Below are 18,223 nucleotides of genomic sequence, written 5' to 3' on the forward strand. Positions count from 1 at the left end.
ATATAGAGTCGGTAAGGTGTCTTTAGAACAGCGCTCGCTGCCCTGTCCTGTCACCCGACGCACGTGGGGCTGCCCAATGCAGCTCAACTCCATTTCCTGGACCCCGAGCAGAGGGCTCACCGTGCAGCCGGGGCCCCGAGGGCAGCGCCCGGAGATGGTCAAGCCCCCTGGGGTAGACAGTCACATCTGTCCAGCCAGTGCCCTAGAAATACATCTTTTCTGTTCAAACTGCTTAGAGGGGATTATGCTGTCTGCAGGCCTCACCCTGGCCCAGGGACCAGCAGGTTTTCAGCTGGAAGGATGAGGTTTGCACCAAATAGCATTGGGGTCGAACAGGCCCAGACTTGAGTCCCGTTGCCACGGTCTCTGTCCTGCGTGATCTCGAACACACGACAACTCACTCAGCTTCACCCGTGATCACCAAGAGTACACAACCCCGAATGGCTACCAGGACCCCTCACCAATGTCCAGCTTTTGATTTCTCTTGGGAACTGCCCCCTTAATCTCTAAAATGGGTCACAGGTTCTTATGTGGATTAAATAAAATGGCATAGGAGAGGCTCCGGCAGGCTGCCCCGCTGTCTGCCCTCACCCCTCCCAACTTCTCTCTCCTTGAAATAGCGCCCCACGAAATGCTGATGGGGCAGCGGGACCCCCATCACCCCGCCAGGGCCACAGAGCCAGGAGCACAGGAGTGACTCTCCAGGATGAAAACAGGACACTTGGGATCATCTGTCCACATCCTCACTCAGACCTAACAGGGGGGTCAAGGTCCCTGACAGAAGGCCACTGTGGAAGGTCCATCCCAGGACAGCAGGGATGTCCAAAGATAAATACAGCTTATGTCAATGCTTCTGTGTGCGTGTGGTTTTTTTGTTTTTTTCAACCAGTAGGGACCAGGGATGGAAGTGCAGATAGAAGAGAGGGCTGCAACATCATTTTCTGGCCAAAAGACACAGTTCCATAGGCTACCAAACCCTGGAGAGAGTTTTGCCCTGATGGAAGCATGGCTGAGACGCTGTTTCCTGCCGGCCAAGGCCCCCGCCTTTGCAGGTCTGGGGGCCCAGTTGCGCCCTCCTCCAGGGACCCAAGCAAGAGGCTGCAGCTCCAGGGGAGAGCTAAGGGCCTCAGGAATGAGTTCACTGATGCAGGTCAGCCTCACCGAGGAGGCCTGGAGAGTTGGGGGAAGGGAGGGAACTTCAGGAAGGGGAATGTTTCCATGTGAGGGAAGCGGTATACGCTTTCTGGAAGGTGGCTATGCGAGGGTCTGCAGGGCCTTGGCAGCAGGGGCCACAGAGGCAGCACTTAACCATGAGAACTCGGAATGCCACATGAGTTCCACCAAGATCAAGTGCAATTGAGGAGGGGCCAGATAGGGGTAGGGAATTAAGAGGTACAAACTATTATGTATATGATAAATAAGCTACAGGATACATTGTACAACACAGGGGATAGAGTGAATATTCTATAATAACTATAAATGGAGTATAACCTTTCAAAATTGTGAATCACTATGTTGTACACCTGTAACATATAATATTGTACATCAAGTATACCTCAATTTTGAAAAAAAGTAGATTCGGGAGGTCTAAGAAAATAAATCAAGAGCTCCTGGGAACCCCTCTGATGGAATGCAGTGTGGTGAATGGACAAGGCACTGGAACAGTGCTTAGACGTATGTGCAGATGCTTGATAGGGCTCCAAGGGAGCAGTCAGGTGATGAAACCAGACAGGGGCCACCCCTGCTGTGAAACACACAGCCCGCATTTAGAAACTGTGCCTGAAGTACAACAGTGACGCAGGCTTCACCTCTAGACAGCAGGAGGGTCTGCATCGCAAAATTACTGACACAAGCCCAGACACCCCAGGGGGACAAGTAGAGGAGCCTCATGCCCCCTGGCGTGGACCGCAGACATCCCCAGCTGCCAGTCCCCGCGAGCCCAGAGATGCACAAAGATGGGCACTGGTGGAGTTACCTCCACAAGACTTGCTTTTAGCTATTTAACGTCTGGACGAAAGTAACTGGACAAAAATGTTTTGATTTTTCTCTTCCAAATCAGGTCTGTTCTCAATTGGTGGTTGAAAAAGATGAAAGGCCAGTGTTCTCAAGTGCCTGGAAGAAGACGGATCCCTCTTCTTTGAAATTAGCTTCCAGGGGCTTCTTTCTATAAACCTGGCAGATGCCACCCTTCATTTCTTTCCTCCTTCATGATACTTGTGACCCAAACTGCATATCCCGTGGCAAAGAGAGAATATGTTTGAGAGAGACAGACTCACAAAAACAGAGATTAAATGATGCAGCCATACAACCAGGACACCAGTGTAATGAGCAAACAGAAAAAAAACCAAGCCTGATTCCCACGAGTGCCCTCAGACTCACAAGGGCAGGGGTCCTGGACAGCAGGGTTCCCAGCCTCCAAGCAGACTGCAAGGAGATTTCTGATCTAAACGTGAACAGGCTGCTTTTTCTGGGCCCTATTCTCTGGTAACTGACACAAGGTAACCAGACGCACCTTCACCGTCTGCACTCAGGTTCTCGTACGAGTCCCAGCGGATCAGCGGGTCTGCCGTGTTGAAGTCCACAATCACCCCGTGGTCGTTTTGCAAATGTTCACACCCTGCGGGGCGGTGGGACGGAGGCAACAGGCGTTAGTTAGAGAGAAGCCGGTGCCTCTGGGCATCTGCCAGCAATGAGGCAGAGAAGCGGCCGCATCTGAGTGTCCAGGCCCAGCACTCAGATCCACGCCCCCTCCCACAAGCCCTCCAGTAATCAGAGCTGCCGTGCACTATTTGGGTTGAACTGACAACAGTGAACACCTCTTGGCAGAAAGGAAAGGCGAACATTGGTCCTCCACCCACCGGGTACGGGGCTCTCGGCGCTGTTTCTGCACTAAGGGATCACCCGGATGGCTTGGCAAGTCAAGGACCCAGAGGCACCCAGAGGATCGGCCTCAGGGCAGGTGGACGGGAGGGGCAGGTTTGGGCCCTCCCTCGAGGCTCCCTGATCATTCTGAGGATGCCAGGAGGGTTCTTACCCCACAGCATCGCATTGAATAGTTCATGCCTAAATCTATGGCACTGGGCACAGAAGTAGGGTGCTTCTTTTCAACAGCTATTAAAAACTGAATTAAAACTTTCACAATTATGGATCTTGGTGATGGAAATGATCCATTTGCCTTCACGATAAAGGGACGGATTTCTCTTTAAATGTATTTTTAGAAGGAGAGAATCTGTTTTGCTCGTAAGTATGTGCAGTCTACTATATTTCTAATCCTCTTTAAAAACATGTAGCTGGGGGCTTCCCTGGTGGCGCAGTGGTTGAGAGTCCGCCTGCCGATGCAGGAGACGCAGGTTCGTGCCCCGGTCCGGGAAGATCCCACATGCCGTGGAGCAGCTGGGCCCGTGAGCCATGGCCGCTGAGCCTGTGCGTCCGGAGCCTGTGCCCCGCAACGGGAGAGGCCACAACAGTGAGTGGCCAGCGTACCACAAAAAAAACAAAAACAAAAACAAAAACAAAAACAAAACCACGTAGCTGTTTGTTGAGGGAGAAGTAAACAGGGCACCAAGACACGGCCCCCAGTCCTAAGGTTCTGGGCCCTTCCTTGGGCGAGTCCCACCATCTCTGGGGTCTTATTGACCCACCTGGACCCTACTGTCTCTAAGGCAATGCCCTCCCACGGTCTAATATCCTACTATTTTTTTAAATATATTATATTTCCAATTATGTGCAGAGGTGGGAAGCCAGACAGAGGCCCCAGCATATGCATCACCCAACCAGGTCAGCATCCTGCCCCCCAGCATTCTGCATTCTACCCACCTTGAATCTTCTCAGGAGTGGCTGAGAAGACTAATTCAATCTTCCCATTATCAGGAAAACGATCATCTAAAAAAGAAATCTTAGGTCAACAAATTTGGAGACAATGAGACGGGAAAGGGGTGGATGAATTTTGTCCTTATATTCCAACCAGGACAACACCCTTCCCAAATCTCCAACAGCGCACCCATGACAGAGGAAGTATCAGTAGTTTCACCGTTTCTCTAGAAATTTTTCTTTGTTGGGTCAGTTGCCAGTCTTTTGTGAGACTGGTCATGATTTTGTCAATAGGCTGACTTACACATGGAGCGCGGGAGAACAGTGAAAGAAACACAGGAGGCCGCCGGGGGTCGCCCGCCGAGGGTCCACTCCCCACACCCCCAGTCCGGACTCGGGGCAGCAACCTCACCTTTGCTGGCGTTGTCCAAATCCTCCTTTGCAAACACAAGTCCATAGCCCTGAACAGCCCCGGTGTGAAACTGCAGGCGGAAAATGACGTCTCGGGTGGCCGAGCGGTACTTCTTGTGGTAGCACTTCACCTGGGGTAAAGAGGTTGTGTCCTCAGGGGAGCCCACGCCCGCGGAGGGCGCTTGTCAGGGGGCGCACAGGCCGCTCCATTCCAGGAGGGGCTGGGAGTGCGTGCAACCGCCAGCGGCTCCCAACCCAGGAGGCGGGCTGCAAACGTCACCGCGGCTTTGGTCCTTCTGGAGGACACCTGTGCTGTTCCAACAGGACAAGAATCCCACAGTCCTTAGTCCTCAGACAGACCACACCTCTACTTTGGAAGACAGCTGAGGAATGAAATTCCGTGGCCTCTTCTTCCTCATTTCATCTAAACTCTCCATGTTTCACCTTAAAGCCTTCCTGTTCTCATGAAAGAAGCAGGCAGTCATCACTTTCTGGACTATGCTCAATATTTATGTTGCGTGCTATAATTCAGAGAGAGAGAGACATGGGGAGAACGGAGAAGGAAGGGAAGGGGAAAGGGAGAGAGGCCTCGGAATTGAAACTCCACTGCTGGGTTGTCCAGACATCCTGAATGGCCACTTGAGACCAGTCTCCAGAATCACCAGGGATGTGATTTGAACTCAGGCTGTGGCTCTGTGGCCCTAGGTCTCTGGGAGCAGCTCAGGCCCCTGGAGTGACTGTGCTGCTATGGAGGGTGGAAACACCCCTTCCTGGCACGTGGCAGGGAAGGGTGGGCAGGGGAGGGGTCCTGGCGTCGTTTCCCACCTTTACACAGGGGCCTCCCTGCCCCTGCCTGAGAGGTCTGTGGACGGCACTGGCCACAAGGAGGGCTCGAAGGTCATGGCGGGGTGGCGTGCTGCAGGAGAGGGGACGCTTCCTCCCTCCCACAGCAGGGCAGGGCTCCTTTCCAGGGTCCCCAGGGGTCCAAGACCAGAAGCAGGCTGGATCTTGCCCTCAGACACTCAGCAGAGGTGGCCACTCCCTGCACTGAGCATGCCCGGGAGGAAGGGAGTCTGGAGGTGCAGGGATCTCAGAGGCAGCCATGCTCACAAAAGAGACTCTGCTCGGAAAAAGCTGGGCTTCAATGATTCTGTGCAAGGTCACCGACCGTCCAGACGAGCGATGCGGGAGGATGCCGCAGGTGACCGGTCTATAACCTTCACCAGTAAAACCACCACTTGAGAGAAAAAATAAAGGCCCAAGGAGCCGCGGCCAGCGTGCCGGGAACTGTGCCCCTTAGGGTAGACCCAGAGGTCTTCTACCTTTGTGCTCTCTACAAGGAGACAGTCTGATGGAAAAATGTAAACAGACCGTCAGGGGAGTGTTTCACGTTGACAAACACGAGCTGAGCGTTCATGAGGCGGGAGGTGCCAGGCGGCCTGTGCACACGCGACCATTGGGGATCCAGACTCAGGCCTGGCCTCCGGCCCCTGGCCAGGGAACCAGCCAATGAGAATTCTGCAGAAGCGTGAAGCCTTCAATTTGCTTTCCAACAGCAAATGGATCGCCGGCCGCAGTCCTCTCCCACCTCGTCTGGGGTCTCTGGATCCTCAGCAGGGCCCCCTCAAAGGCTGTCCTCTCAGCCTTCCTTCCAGAGGGTGCTACTTGCATCCTCACCCCTCCAAGGCCCTCGCCCCACACTGACCGCGCTGACCGCTCAGCAGGGGTCCCACACGTGCTGCGGTGGAGACTACCACGCAGAGGACGTGCCCATCTCTGTGGGGCAATGGACCCCCCCCTCCATTTGCCTTTTTCCACTGGTACCTTGGAAGTATGAGGGAAAAGGGGAGAAGATTGGAGAAAAGGAAAGAGAGTTTCAGGCGCAAACCAGTCTGGCCCTTAAATCTTTATCAATACTGAGGGGGGCTGAGGCTGTAAAATAACCTAACAAGGCCTCCAGAAGCTGACATCCACTGAGGGAAGCAGCCCCAGGCCAGCCCACAGGGTCATGCTACACAGAGCTGGCAGCTCCCCCAAGCTGCCTGTGGGCAGGCAGAGCCCAAGGTGGACACGGGGGCATTGCAGGCGCTGGGTAAAGAGGCACATGCAGTCTCAGGGCAGCGCAGAAGGCCCAACGACAGCTCCCTTTCAGGGACACCTTCTCCTGCAGGCAGCTCTTGACAGAAGCTCATGACAACCAAGAGCCCCCAGGCCCGGCTCCCACCTTCCCCAGAACCCAAGACATTCTGTGGGCTCCCCTCCTCTGGTCTCACCATCACTCATCACATCAGAGAGAGAGAGAGAGAGAGAGAGACACACACACACACACACACGAATCCCAGCCCACTCCAGGCACCAGGCAGGGGAAGGCAGAGGTCACCACACACCCTGGGGCATGGGAGGGACAGCAAACGGGTTCACCCTCCCTAGGCTGCTGGCTCCCAATCATTCTGGGGCACAGGCACCTCCCCAGGCCCAGCGTGGCTCTAGTGTCTAAAGACTCCCAGTTTTTCACACGACAAGGGTTCAGGGTAGAAAGAAGGGCAGGGTAGCCCCCTGCCACAGAGCAGCCACCCTCTGCACACACGTGCCCTTGCCGAGGGGTTTCCGGGGCCCCTGACAACCCCTCGCTGGCGGAGACCTGAGCCCTCGCCCATACTCCCGCCCGTTGTTTCACCACGGACTTCTCTTCCCACTGCTCAGGATGGTACCCGCCATCCCCTCCAGTCCTCCTGGCCACCTCAAGAATGACCCCCACTGTCTCCTGAAGGCACAGAAAACCACAGAAGTCTCGGTCACATGGGGTCCTGGCGGCTCCAACTGGAAAGGAGATGGACCCACCCAGCAGGAGTCCCGCCCGGGGGCCTCTGGCACCCCCTGCAGAGCCAGGAATGATGCATCATCCGCACCAATAAATCTTAGTAGCATCAGTGACAAGAGACCAGAATCAGGCTCCCAACACTCCATGGAAAGAACCGTCAACCTTTTGCTTGATAGTAGTGCCCAAAATGCGCCTTTTAAGGTATAAAGTATTGGTAACATTTTGCAACAATTAGAGACTGAGGTCTGTAATACCCCCTGCATCCCTCCAGCTTAGCAGTTCTGTTTACCTAGGTCTCCCCAGAGAGTTTCTAAGACCACATCAATCCTCTGCCTTTGGATTTTAGAATATCTGCATTTGAAACAATTTCAACCCACTTTGCTGGTGGCCCCGGTGGCTGTCTACACTGGCATCAAGGAATGTGCATCCTCAAAGGAGCTACAACCACACATGCTAAAAGGTTTAATAAGCTTGAGGGCTGCCTTCCGAAGTCAAAACACCTGCATTATCCAGCGCCAGCACTAACCATGATTTCACTTCACTTGGAGGTGAAAATGATTTCAGAGGGCGGCAAGGCTGTAACTCACTTCCTAAACCATGAGTAGGTCAGCAGTATTGGCTGTGAATGAAAACACAAGTAGATCCACTGGGCTGAGATGCAGAACGGATCAGGCCCGATCCAGGTCCAGGAGACCCACAGCACAGCGAGGGAGAAGGATGCGCGCACAGCAAGTCCCAGGACGATACAGTACAACAGAAGCCCTGTGACGACCTCCGCAGGAGCAAATCCAGAGGGGCCTGCGGACGCCTTCATTTTCCCTGATCTTACGTAAGTGCCCTCAGCAAGAAACAATAAACTAAGGTGCTGTTTGTTTGCAATGGCTCCTTGAGAAAGGTCCCCTCTGTTGAGAAGTCGGGTCGCTGGAGCCAGGTCACGGAGCCCCGCCCCACAAGGACAGAATGTAAGTGGCCACAGGGCTTGCACAAGCAGAAGCAGCAAGACGAGGCATGTGGATGCGAAAGTGTTTACAAGCCGATCAGGGCTCTGGACCCCAGCCAGGCTCCTGACGGGCCTGCGGCCCATGCAAATTCCTTAGCGAGGTTACATAACGACGCAGCTGTGCTCCCCAATGCCTCTGCCCTCCCCCCCGACAGGAGCATGTGTACTGTACACCTGAGGCTCTGCCCTTTAGACGTTCTGGGGTGGACTCGAAAATCTGACCCTCAGTGCATGCACATCGCAAAGACGGGTGGGTCAGGTGTGCGGTGGGAAGGTGCGCGCGGACAGGCTGGCAGTGTTCAGGCAAAGCTGGACGGCGGGTGGGTGTCCCCATGGCCCCCAGTGACAGCCCTCCCGCCAGCCCCCAAGTCGAAGGAATGACAGATGGAGCCCCCTCCACTTTCCCATGTAGCATTCTCAACCCGAAGAGCTGACGAGGCCTTACTTCTTGTAAACTGGACCCCTGTTACCTCTGTTAACCAGTCTCAATGCAGAATCCCTCATGAGGAAAGAGGCAGATTTATCTGTGTACGAGGCCGACATTTACCAAAATCAAGGAGGGGAAAAAAACCAAAGGACAACAACATTCTGCCTCACAGGATGGTGACCAAAGTGTCAGCCTTCCCTGGGAGCTCCCTTCCACTTTCCAGAGCAGAGCCCAGCCGAACCCTCTGCGGCTTGGGGGTGGGTAGCCTATAAAAGCATTCTCTGCAACTTAGGATTCCGTCCAAGTTACAATCGTTGCCAAATTCTTGATGAGAAATTAAACCGCCTACACACTTGAACCTTTACACAGAAAAGGCCCTGAAACATTCTCCATCTGCAGCTTTCTCCACTGAAGGAACGCCCACTGGATTCGCAGAGGTGCGCACCAAGCGATGACTCCCTAAAACTGAAGGACGGGGCAAACCGAAGTGCAGGGGTCTCCCACAGTTCATCTGCGACCAGGGGCTTCTCCTGCCTGGAGACTCTGGAAACCACAGCCAACCTGCACAGCAGGAGGGGAGATGGCTCACGCTACTCCCCAGGAAGCTCGGCCAACACCAAGGAACGTTCTGCCGCCCAGCTACTTCCCTGTGTTGATCCCTGAGGGTCATTTTCAGGTTGAACCAACAGCCCTGGGATTCGAAGGAGCCCACAGATTATGCAGCATAATGTGTGTCCCCCAGAGATTATGGTCTGAGTGTGGGGACGCCCTGGGCCCGTCCTCCAGGCCGGACAGCACGGCCTCAGGGACTCTCCTCCTCAGACACACTGGAATCCTCTCTCCCCCCCGTGAACCTTCAGATCCTGCCTCTGTGCACGCGTGAACACACCAAATTCTACTTGCACGAGAGCGATCTGCCAGCTCAGCTCACTCAACAGCTAGAATCTAAACTCTTGGAAGTAGGACCTGCGTGTGATTCATGTTCACATCCACCATGTTACCTGGTTCAGGACGCGTGCTGTGGGGAATGAATGAGAGAACGAATGACACATCAGAGCTAAAGGTGTCGGAGAACCAATGGTACCTGATTTCACTATTATCCTTACTAGGATAGGTTTATTCTAGAATGGGTTTATTCAATGGACAGGTATTATGGGCTGAATTCTGTGCCCCCCAAATTCATATGTTGAAGTCTTAAAGGTGGTTAAGGTAAAGTAGGGTTCTATAGGTGGGCCCTAATCCAATCTGACTGGGGTCCTTATGAGAAGGAGATCAGGACACGGACACAACACACACACACACACACACACACACACACACGAAGATGATCAGGACACGGACACAACACACACACACACACACACGAAGATGATGTGAAGACACAGGGAGAAGACAGCCATCTACATACCAAGGAGAGAAGCCTCGGGAGGAACCAGCCCTGCTGACACCTTGATCTCAGACTTCCAGCCTCCAGGACAGTGAGAAATGTCTATTGTTTAAGCCACCCAGTCTGTGGTACTTTGTCATGACAGCCCTGGGAAACGAATACAAGAGGCTAGAGCTACTCTGAGACTTCTTAGAGATCAATAACTAAACTAAACCTCCTAGGTAATCATTCCCACGAATGGTGCAAGGAAAAATTACCCTGTGCGATGGAAAATTACCCGTGTCCAGCTGTAACCCGCAGCGTCCTTCTCCCTTCTGACAACGCTGCAAAAAATAAGTGCAGAGTGTACGAAAATGAACTGTAAACACAGGAAGTATAAATCAAATAATAATTCAGTCCGAAAATACTCCATGTTAAGAATGCATAAAGGTGCAGGAAGGGGCTGGTTTTATCAAGTTAAGCATTTCCTGTGAAGAGATCCCTATTTGCCGGCCTTTCCAACGGAAGCAAAAATTCACAGACAGGGTGACTTCACGGCACAAAACATTCCCCTCAAGAGACCCCATGGCGACAGGACACCTGAACGCCAGACCTCTCAGGTTCCTGCAGCATCGCTCAGGGCCTCATCCAGCCGGCTGTCCCCTCACGCAAGAGGCAGCTTGCAGTTCTTGCTGGGGTGTGAACTTGCCCAGGGACTCTCACTTCAGGGGCGGGCTCTGGGCAGTAAGCTGGGGACGATGGCACACCGGGCACAGGGTCCCCTCTTGGATCCACACCGGGCACAGGGTCCCCTCTTGGATCCCAGCAAGCATGAGCCACCACCCGAGGAGCACAATGACTGGCTCTGGAGAGGCTGGGACAAGTCAACCGTGCTCAAGGGCTGGGCATCCACTAGGGAGGCAGACGAGGTACCCACCTATGACGGATCATCAAACACGGCCTCAGGGAGGGCACAGCCATGTGCCCCAGTCGTGCCTGATGTGGGTGACACGGGTGGGAGGCGTTAGCAAGACCCAGAAGAAAGGGCCATGGGGCCGTGAGCAGAACAAACCAGATAATACAAGATCTCTAGGGCTAAGTGGTTAAGGGGGCAGGACACCCAGGGGATCCTATGCCACATACAGGAGACTGGACCCTCTCCTCCCACCGCGGGGAGGGTGCTGGGCCACGGCTGCGGAACGCCGTGCTTGGACGGGGTCACGCTGTGAGGGCCAGGGCTCGGGGATTCAGGATCCACGTGGGTGGAGGATCTGCATGACTGACGAGAGAAGTGGAGCCAGGGGATGCCAGAACGAAGCTCCCACACGGAGTCTGGGGAGCAGGTGGGGACGGTCCTAGAAAGCAGCAGAATGGAGGCCAGGAGGCCGGCAGGCACCAAGGGCTGAACCTGAGGCCCGAGGACCGAAGGCAGAAGTGACGAAGAGGCAGCGTGGACCCCGCGAGAGAGACACGGGGCCAAGAGGAGCAGCTCTCGGGAGAGACGGATGCCCAGAGGACACCAGCGCCGAGACCCGCCAGGAGCCGGAGGGGGACCGGGAGAGGGGCTCCACAAGGAGAAAGGGCCCACGTGACAGTGAGTGCCACAGACACGGCCACGGGGATGCGGTCCCTGGGATGCGGCTGGAGGTAGGGCGGGGACGGAGGGAGGAGAGAGGGCAGGGCCAGTTGGGCGTAAACCATCCCTTGCTAAAACCTGGACAAGAAAGCGGGCAGGCAGAGGCAGGGGTGCCCACGAGAGAGGAAGAGCCTGATCGCCGGGCAGAGAGGGGCCAGTGCTCCCTCCCCAGAGCCTCTGAGGAGGGGAGCAGCCCACATGCTGAGGCCCACACCAGCCTTCTTGGCATTCCTCCCACTTGGGCCTGTGCTGCACCCCACCTCTGTTCTCCCGTGACCGTGAGGGCCCCTCCCAGCACTGTACGAGGAGGAGGGGTCCACTCACTCTGATGGCTCTAGGCTGACGGCCCCCTAGCCACACTGATGTCCACCCTTCACCCTCCCCACCCAGGCCTCGCACGCCTCCAGAGGTCTCGGGCAGGTGCTCCCCAAACCCTTGCTGGCCCGACGCCTTCACCTGCAGCTGGCGCTTCAGGATGCCCCACTCAGCACCAAGCAGACTCCCAAGTGTCCGCTGGAAATGAAACTTTTCGAGCAGGGCCTAATAATCACACTTGCGGACTTCCCGCAGAGAAGGAGCAAAGCAGGCACAGGGAAGGGTGGGTCCCATTTGGCCACTGGCTTGAAGCCACTTACCAACATACCTGAAAAGGGCCATGGGCCGAGCACACGCGGCAACAGGCGCCTTTCACGTGGCCATGGGTGCCCAGAGGCACCATCTTTCATCTGCAGACGGTGCAGGCGACCGCGTCCCAAACTCCCAGGCTGGTGCCTCCCTGCTGCAGCAAGGCTGGCTTCGACAAGCTCGCCGCGTGCTGGGGGACGGCTCCCCGCGCCCGCAGCAGCCCCGGCTGGCGGACACCGCAGAGTCCAAGCGTGTCTGCCGGCACCTCCTCCCCCTGCCCCGCTTCCCAGCTCCCCAGGGCCAAACGGCAACCACCCACCCGGGTCCCCTCAGAACGACCCCACCTGCCTGCTCAGACCACATCCCAGCTGAAGCTGGGTGCACGTGATGCTCAGGTAGGCACCCTGCTCACAGGCGGTGGTGCCGATACGGGCCTAGGACAGCGGTGAGGCGCGGTAGGTGATCGCCCAGGGGCACGGGGAGCTGGTGGCCACACCCAGGTCAAGCCTCAGGGCCCCTCGGGGGCCCTCACCCCCGCCAGCTGCCCCGTCTCATCTCATCCCAACGAAGCCTGCCTACGGTCCTCATGCAGCAGAAGGGGGTTCAAGTGTGGACAAGACCCGTCTGAGGCCACCCAGTCCCCTTAAGCCGTAGACCTGCTGGGAGCCCGGGAGTGGGACCCAAGGCCTGTCCGGCTGCGTGATGCCCCTGTTGGGCCTGCGGCTCCCAATCTGCTGTCGCTCGTATGTAGCTGCAGGGCTTCCTTCCATCCACTCGAGACCAAGGGCTTTCTCCCCCGCGTTCTCACTACTTCTCTAAGTCACAGTCCTATAAGGGTTACTCTCAAGGGGTGGTTCAGGGCATTTTCAGGACACAGAAAAGAGCTTTGCTAACAAACACCACGTTTCCCAAAAGAAGACGGCAAAATCCAAGCCCTGCACGATCTGGCTTCAACCTCCCAGGACAACTAATTCCCACAAGGGCACCCTCAAGGCCTGGGGACTGCTGCACCCCCTGCCCAGGGCCTCACGCCCACCTCTGAGGGCGCTTCCGGCTGGACCTCCCGGCCGCCGGCCCCAGACATTGGGACCTACACTGCGGCGCTCTCTGGATGTCCGGCTGCGAGACGTCCACTCCCTGCCCCCAGGCTCCTTCAGGACCAAGACGTTCCTCCATCCCTCCCTTCCTTCCTGTGCTGGGGCCCAACTCAGACGTTCAGAAAGCAAAACATTCAAAACGGGACCTCTGGACAAACAAACTAATAGTACGAAAGGAAGGAGGGAGGGAAGAGACAGTGGGAGGGAGGGAGGAGGAAGGAGGGAGGGGCGCAGGGATCCGGGGCAGATGAGGTGACTCGCCACCACCGGCCTCTGGACTGGCAACCTCCTGCTGCCTCGGGAAGACCCTGCAGCCACCAGCCTACAGTCAGGTGCTCTTTCTTGCAGGGGGAGCCCCGCCCTCGGGTCATCACAAAGGGACTCGGCCAACTACTCATCCCAGACCCCAGGGAGCACCCAGCCTGGCCATGCCGACTCCAAGCCCTCTCCCAGACCAGGGGCAATGCCCGGCTGGACACACGTCCCAACAGCAGCTCCGCCCTCTCGCAGCCGCTCTGGGTCTCTTGGCCTCCTTTTTAAAGCTGGAAAACTAGACCCAGAGGACAGAGCTGATGAGCAGACAAAAGTCACAGCCAGGTAAAGCCCTGGTTGGTGCCTGGCACACAGCAGGTGCCCAATAAGTGCTCAGCCCTTTGCCCAACAATCCCGGGAGGTCCAAGGAGACTCAGCCAGGGCTGCATGCTGGGTAGAGAAGCACAAGAGTAGGGGTATCCCTCTCCTGCCCTGTCCCTCCCCTCTCTCCTAACCACAGAGGTGAGGAGGCCACGAGCTGCTGTGCAGAGCCAGGAAGGAGAACCCAGCCCCAAGCCCTCCTTCCTCGGGGCAGTGCAACACCGTGGCTGAGAAAACAGGCTTGTGGAAACGTAGCAACCACCCTGCGCCTCGGCTTTCCCACGTATGAAACAGGATACTGGCTCTTCCATCTCAAGGTCGCGGGGAGGGTGAAAGACCATGATTGTAAAGTGCTCAACGTAGTGACTTGGAAACAGAGCCGTTTTGCTGTTGGTCTGCTTCTTATTCCCCCTCATGCACCTCCTGGGCCTGCAGATGCCTCTCTGGACACAGACCCCTGAGGCCTGGAAGTGGAAGGGGCGTCCCCTGGGGAGCCCGCAAAGGGGGCATCAGCTGTGAATGTGCCCAGGATCTTCATCTTTGAGAACCTCACTGACTTGAGCTTCATGAGAATGCAGGATGGGGCAAGGTGGGAGTTCACCAACCACGAAGAGAGGGTGGAAAACCCAAAATATTAGGAAAAGTTAACGAGACTCCTCAAAAACTCTGGATGAGCCACTTAAAATAAATAAAAATGCAACTTGTGAACCATATTATCTTCTTGTCACGGGGTGTCCTCCTGGGCCTCAAACAGATTACAGGAGAGCTACTCTATGCCTGCTGGAAGCACACATGTGCCTTAAAGGTTTTCCTTATTTCAGACAAATTTCTCTTTTTTTAGATGCATGCACTTTTTTATAGTCAAGATAGATAAAAGGCAAAGGTAGAACAGGGCAGGGTGCTGCTTCTGCCCCAAGAAGCAGCACCCCAAGAATCAAAACTATCTGGAGGGCTTCCCTGGTGGCGCAGTGGTTGAGAGTCCGCCTGCCGATGCAGGGGACACGGGTTCGTGCCCTGGTCCGGGAAGATCCCACATGCTGCGGAGCGGCTGGGCCTGTGAGCCATGGTCGCTGAGCCCGCGCGTCCGGAGCCTGTGCTCCGCAACGGGAGAGGCCACAGCAGCGAGAGGCCCGTGTACCAAAAAAAAAAAAAAAAAAAAAAACCTATCTGGAGAAATCACTGTTTCAGTCATAAACCAAGCTGCAATACAATAGCTATATTTCCCACCTAGGCCACTAATGATTAATAAACATTTTATGTCTATGCCTACCCCTGGAAGGCCTAGGTCATGTTAAGACTGCACATTGTGCTCAGGTAACTGGAACCCTGGGAAGCGCAGTGGCTGACTTAGGACTGTAATTTCAAGGGTGCACACAGCAAGCGGCTCTACCAATTTGTTCTGTCTCTTTCATTAAAATAGGTTGACTCAGAAAATCAACCAACTGCCTTAAGGTAAAGGCTACTTTCCATTCTTCCCTCAGGTTTTCTCGGGGCAGGGGTAGGGTGGGAGGTGGGTTTCATGTTCCTGCTTGAAGATGAACTTGGCTTTACCTTTCCAGGTATGATTACTGGCAGCAGAGACAAGGCTGTGACACTCACCATGATGTCCCCTTTCAGGAGCTGGGCTGGCTCTATGGCGATGTAGATCCTGCTTTGGTTTTCTGGGCCGACGTTGCTTTGGAATAAATGAGAAGGTACATCATTATGCGATTTCATGATTTAATGGAAATACATTCTGAGAAAAGCAATCCCACAATTGAAATTAGACAAAATATCCTGCTTGGCCCAGGAATCCAATTCCCCAGACTCTCTCCTATGAAAATGAGTCCCAAGAACGTATGAAAAAGCAACAGGGCCAGGCAGGGCCCTGATAGCAACGTCACAGCCAGTGCCCGCCAGCCCACCCCAGGCCCGTGCACGATGGAGCACGCAGCGTAGAGTCCTGGCGCGCTGATGCCAGCAGCCTCTGTGGTAAGCAGAGGGTGAGGCTGCCCAAGCGTCACCAGTGCCTGGGTCCAACAAGAGTCCGGACACGTGAAAACAGCTCATTCTGAGTGATGACACGATGCTAAGAACATTTTTTACCTTTATTCATTTTCCATTGATGTGCATAAAACGCTTCTCCAAACAAAAAAAGCAAAGCAAATAAGTCTAGAATTAGTACATATTCTGGAAATGTCTGCCTGACCTTTGTCTAAACTGCAAAGGGGAGAGAAAGGGAGACCACCGTGGCCCTGTCCCAAGACCCTGATGTGTCTACTTCCACACGGTGTGCGCGGCCCTCTCCTTTCCCCAGGTCCCAGCGTCCACGTCCCTTCACAGAGCCAACTGTGTGACCTCAGCGAGACACCTGCTGGGCAGGATGACGGGAGCACTGCACCCACGGCTCCCCTTCTGCCCCCTGCTCCTGGCTCACCTGGCTTTCCCCCACTCACCCCTCCAGAGGGAGAGACAGCCGGGAGCGGGCCCCCTCCCCCCCGGGCCCTCCGGAGGCCCCCAGGAAAGCAGCCACACTTACTAGATCCCCGACGTGTACATAGGCTGCATGGCTTGGTAGAGCTTGAGAAAGGGCCGGCACGCTGAAAGACACGCAGAATCGGCTATCAACACGCAGAACTCAGGGCCAGAGCCAGGCAGCGCGTCTCGAGACCCTCACCCCGTGGGAGACACTCACCTCCGCCCGAGTCGAAGTTGGGGGTCCCGTGCAGGATGACGAAATGCAGGAACAGGGGCGAGGCATTCATCTTCACCGTCCCCGACAGGAGCCCACTGAGGAACTGCACGTACCTGCGAAAGGCAGCCGGCTCAGGGCTCCTGCACAGCTCCTGAGCCCAGGTGGGGCCGGAGGGCGATGAGGAAACCCACCTGCTCTTCCGGGGGTTCTGGGAGAGAACCCATCCTAACTGCTCACAGCAAGGAGGGTGTACGCACCCCAGGCCTTGGCCCACACCCTGCAGAGCATGGCCGAGCCCACAGCCCACCGGGCATCTCTGGGCCTTCCACGCTGACATGGCCAATGACCTGGAAGCACAGCCAACGGTGCTTCCTGAGCGTGAGCCCCCCCACGCGGCGCCTTTTGCTCTGCACCCCAAGTGCAGGTGGTATCGCTTCTGTCCATGGAACCCACAGCCAGGCAGGGCTGAGCCACGGGGCTGGCACGGTCTCCCCACAGAGAACGGCAAAGCAAGAGACCTGCCGTCCCATGGGCCTGCTCTCTGAACCAAGCCACACCTCTGAGGGCATGAAGGTCACTCGGCTTAACTCTCAGTCCTACCCACCCCGCCTTCTGCTCATACTAGGAAGCCTCGTGGGAGGCTGGAGTCCGCACCCCCAGCCCACAGGAAGCCTTCGGATGCCACATCCCACTGTGAGAGCCGCCCCTACCATAAAGGGCACGAGCCCCCCTGAGCTGCACTGCCCTCCCGTCTTCTGGCTTCTCTGTGCCCTCCCTCCTCAAGGCCCATCTCAGCGGCACAGTGCACGTCTGCCGTGGGCCGGGAGACCTGCCTTCTCTCTGAACAGCACACACAGCCTTGCGTGCCATGCTGACGGCCCCGCACCCTGCATGGGTGCTTGGTGGCCTAGAGAGAAGATTGTACCCTGGAAGCATTGCCTCACTGGTTCCTCCCGGGGCACAAGGTGGCAGCTGTGACCCCAACTGGGCACACACCTGCCAAGTTCTCAGATGCTGCCTGGCCTCGGCCACTCCCGCCACCCGGAATGTGTGACTCCAGAGCAGAGCCAACCCCTACCATATCCAACATCTCTGTGCATCTCTAATGACTACACAGAGCCACACAGGCGCGGGAAGGGAGCGTTCACTGAACCACCAGGCTGTGCGGCCGGCACAGGGTCCTCCATACCCTCCAGCCAGCCCACCGCAGTCCACTCCCCTCGGAGGACCAGGGACCATCCCCCTCCTCCCTAGGACTGAACGCTAGTCAGGCTCAGCCTACTTAGGTTAAAAAAATTCTGGTTTTCTCTCTCTGGCTTACTTCACTTAGCATAATGTCCCCAAGGTCCATCCATGTTGTCACAAATGGCAGAATTTCATTATATTTTATGGCTCAGTAATACTCCACTGTGTGTGTGTGTATACACACACACACGCACACACACACACATATTTTCTTTATCCATTCATCCACTGAGGGACACTTGAGTTGTTTCCGTATCTTGGCTATTGTGAATAAGGCTACATTCAATAAACATAAGAGTACAGATATCTCTTCAAGAGCCTGTTTTCATTTTCTTCAGATATATACCCAGAAGTGGAATTGCTGGTTCGTATGGTAGCTCTATTTTTTTTTTTTTTTCTTTTTGCGGTATGCGGGCCTCTCACTGTTGTGGCCTCTCCCGTTGCGGAGCACAGGCTCCGGATGCGCAGGCCCAGCGGCC

The 18,223-nt window shown here is 55.7% G+C and overlaps 1 protein-coding gene across 12 annotated transcripts in view; it reads right to left on the reverse strand.

The window, feature by feature from the left end:
- Positions 1-18,223, reverse strand: part of TNS3 (tensin 3) — a 243,498-nt gene that overhangs the window by 95,017 nt on the left and 130,258 nt on the right. For all 12 annotated transcript variants that reach the window (XM_082632029.1, XM_082632034.1, XM_082632031.1 and 9 more), the window contains 6 exons: positions 16,500-16,612; positions 16,344-16,404; positions 15,425-15,500; positions 4,223-4,352; positions 3,817-3,882; positions 2,513-2,617 (listed from right to left, as the gene is read on the reverse strand). In XM_082632029.1, the coding sequence (XP_082488155.1) occupies positions 2,513-2,617; positions 3,817-3,882; positions 4,223-4,352; positions 15,425-15,500; positions 16,344-16,404; positions 16,500-16,612 (551 nt within the window). The remainder of the gene's footprint in view (positions 1-2,512; positions 2,618-3,816; positions 3,883-4,222; positions 4,353-15,424; positions 15,501-16,343; positions 16,405-16,499; positions 16,613-18,223) is intronic.

The sequence above is a fragment of the Mesoplodon mirus genome, assembly GCF_964341445.2.
Source record: "Mesoplodon mirus genome assembly, chromosome: 9".
Classification (NCBI taxonomy): Eukaryota; Metazoa; Chordata; class Mammalia; order Artiodactyla; family Ziphiidae; genus Mesoplodon; species Mesoplodon mirus.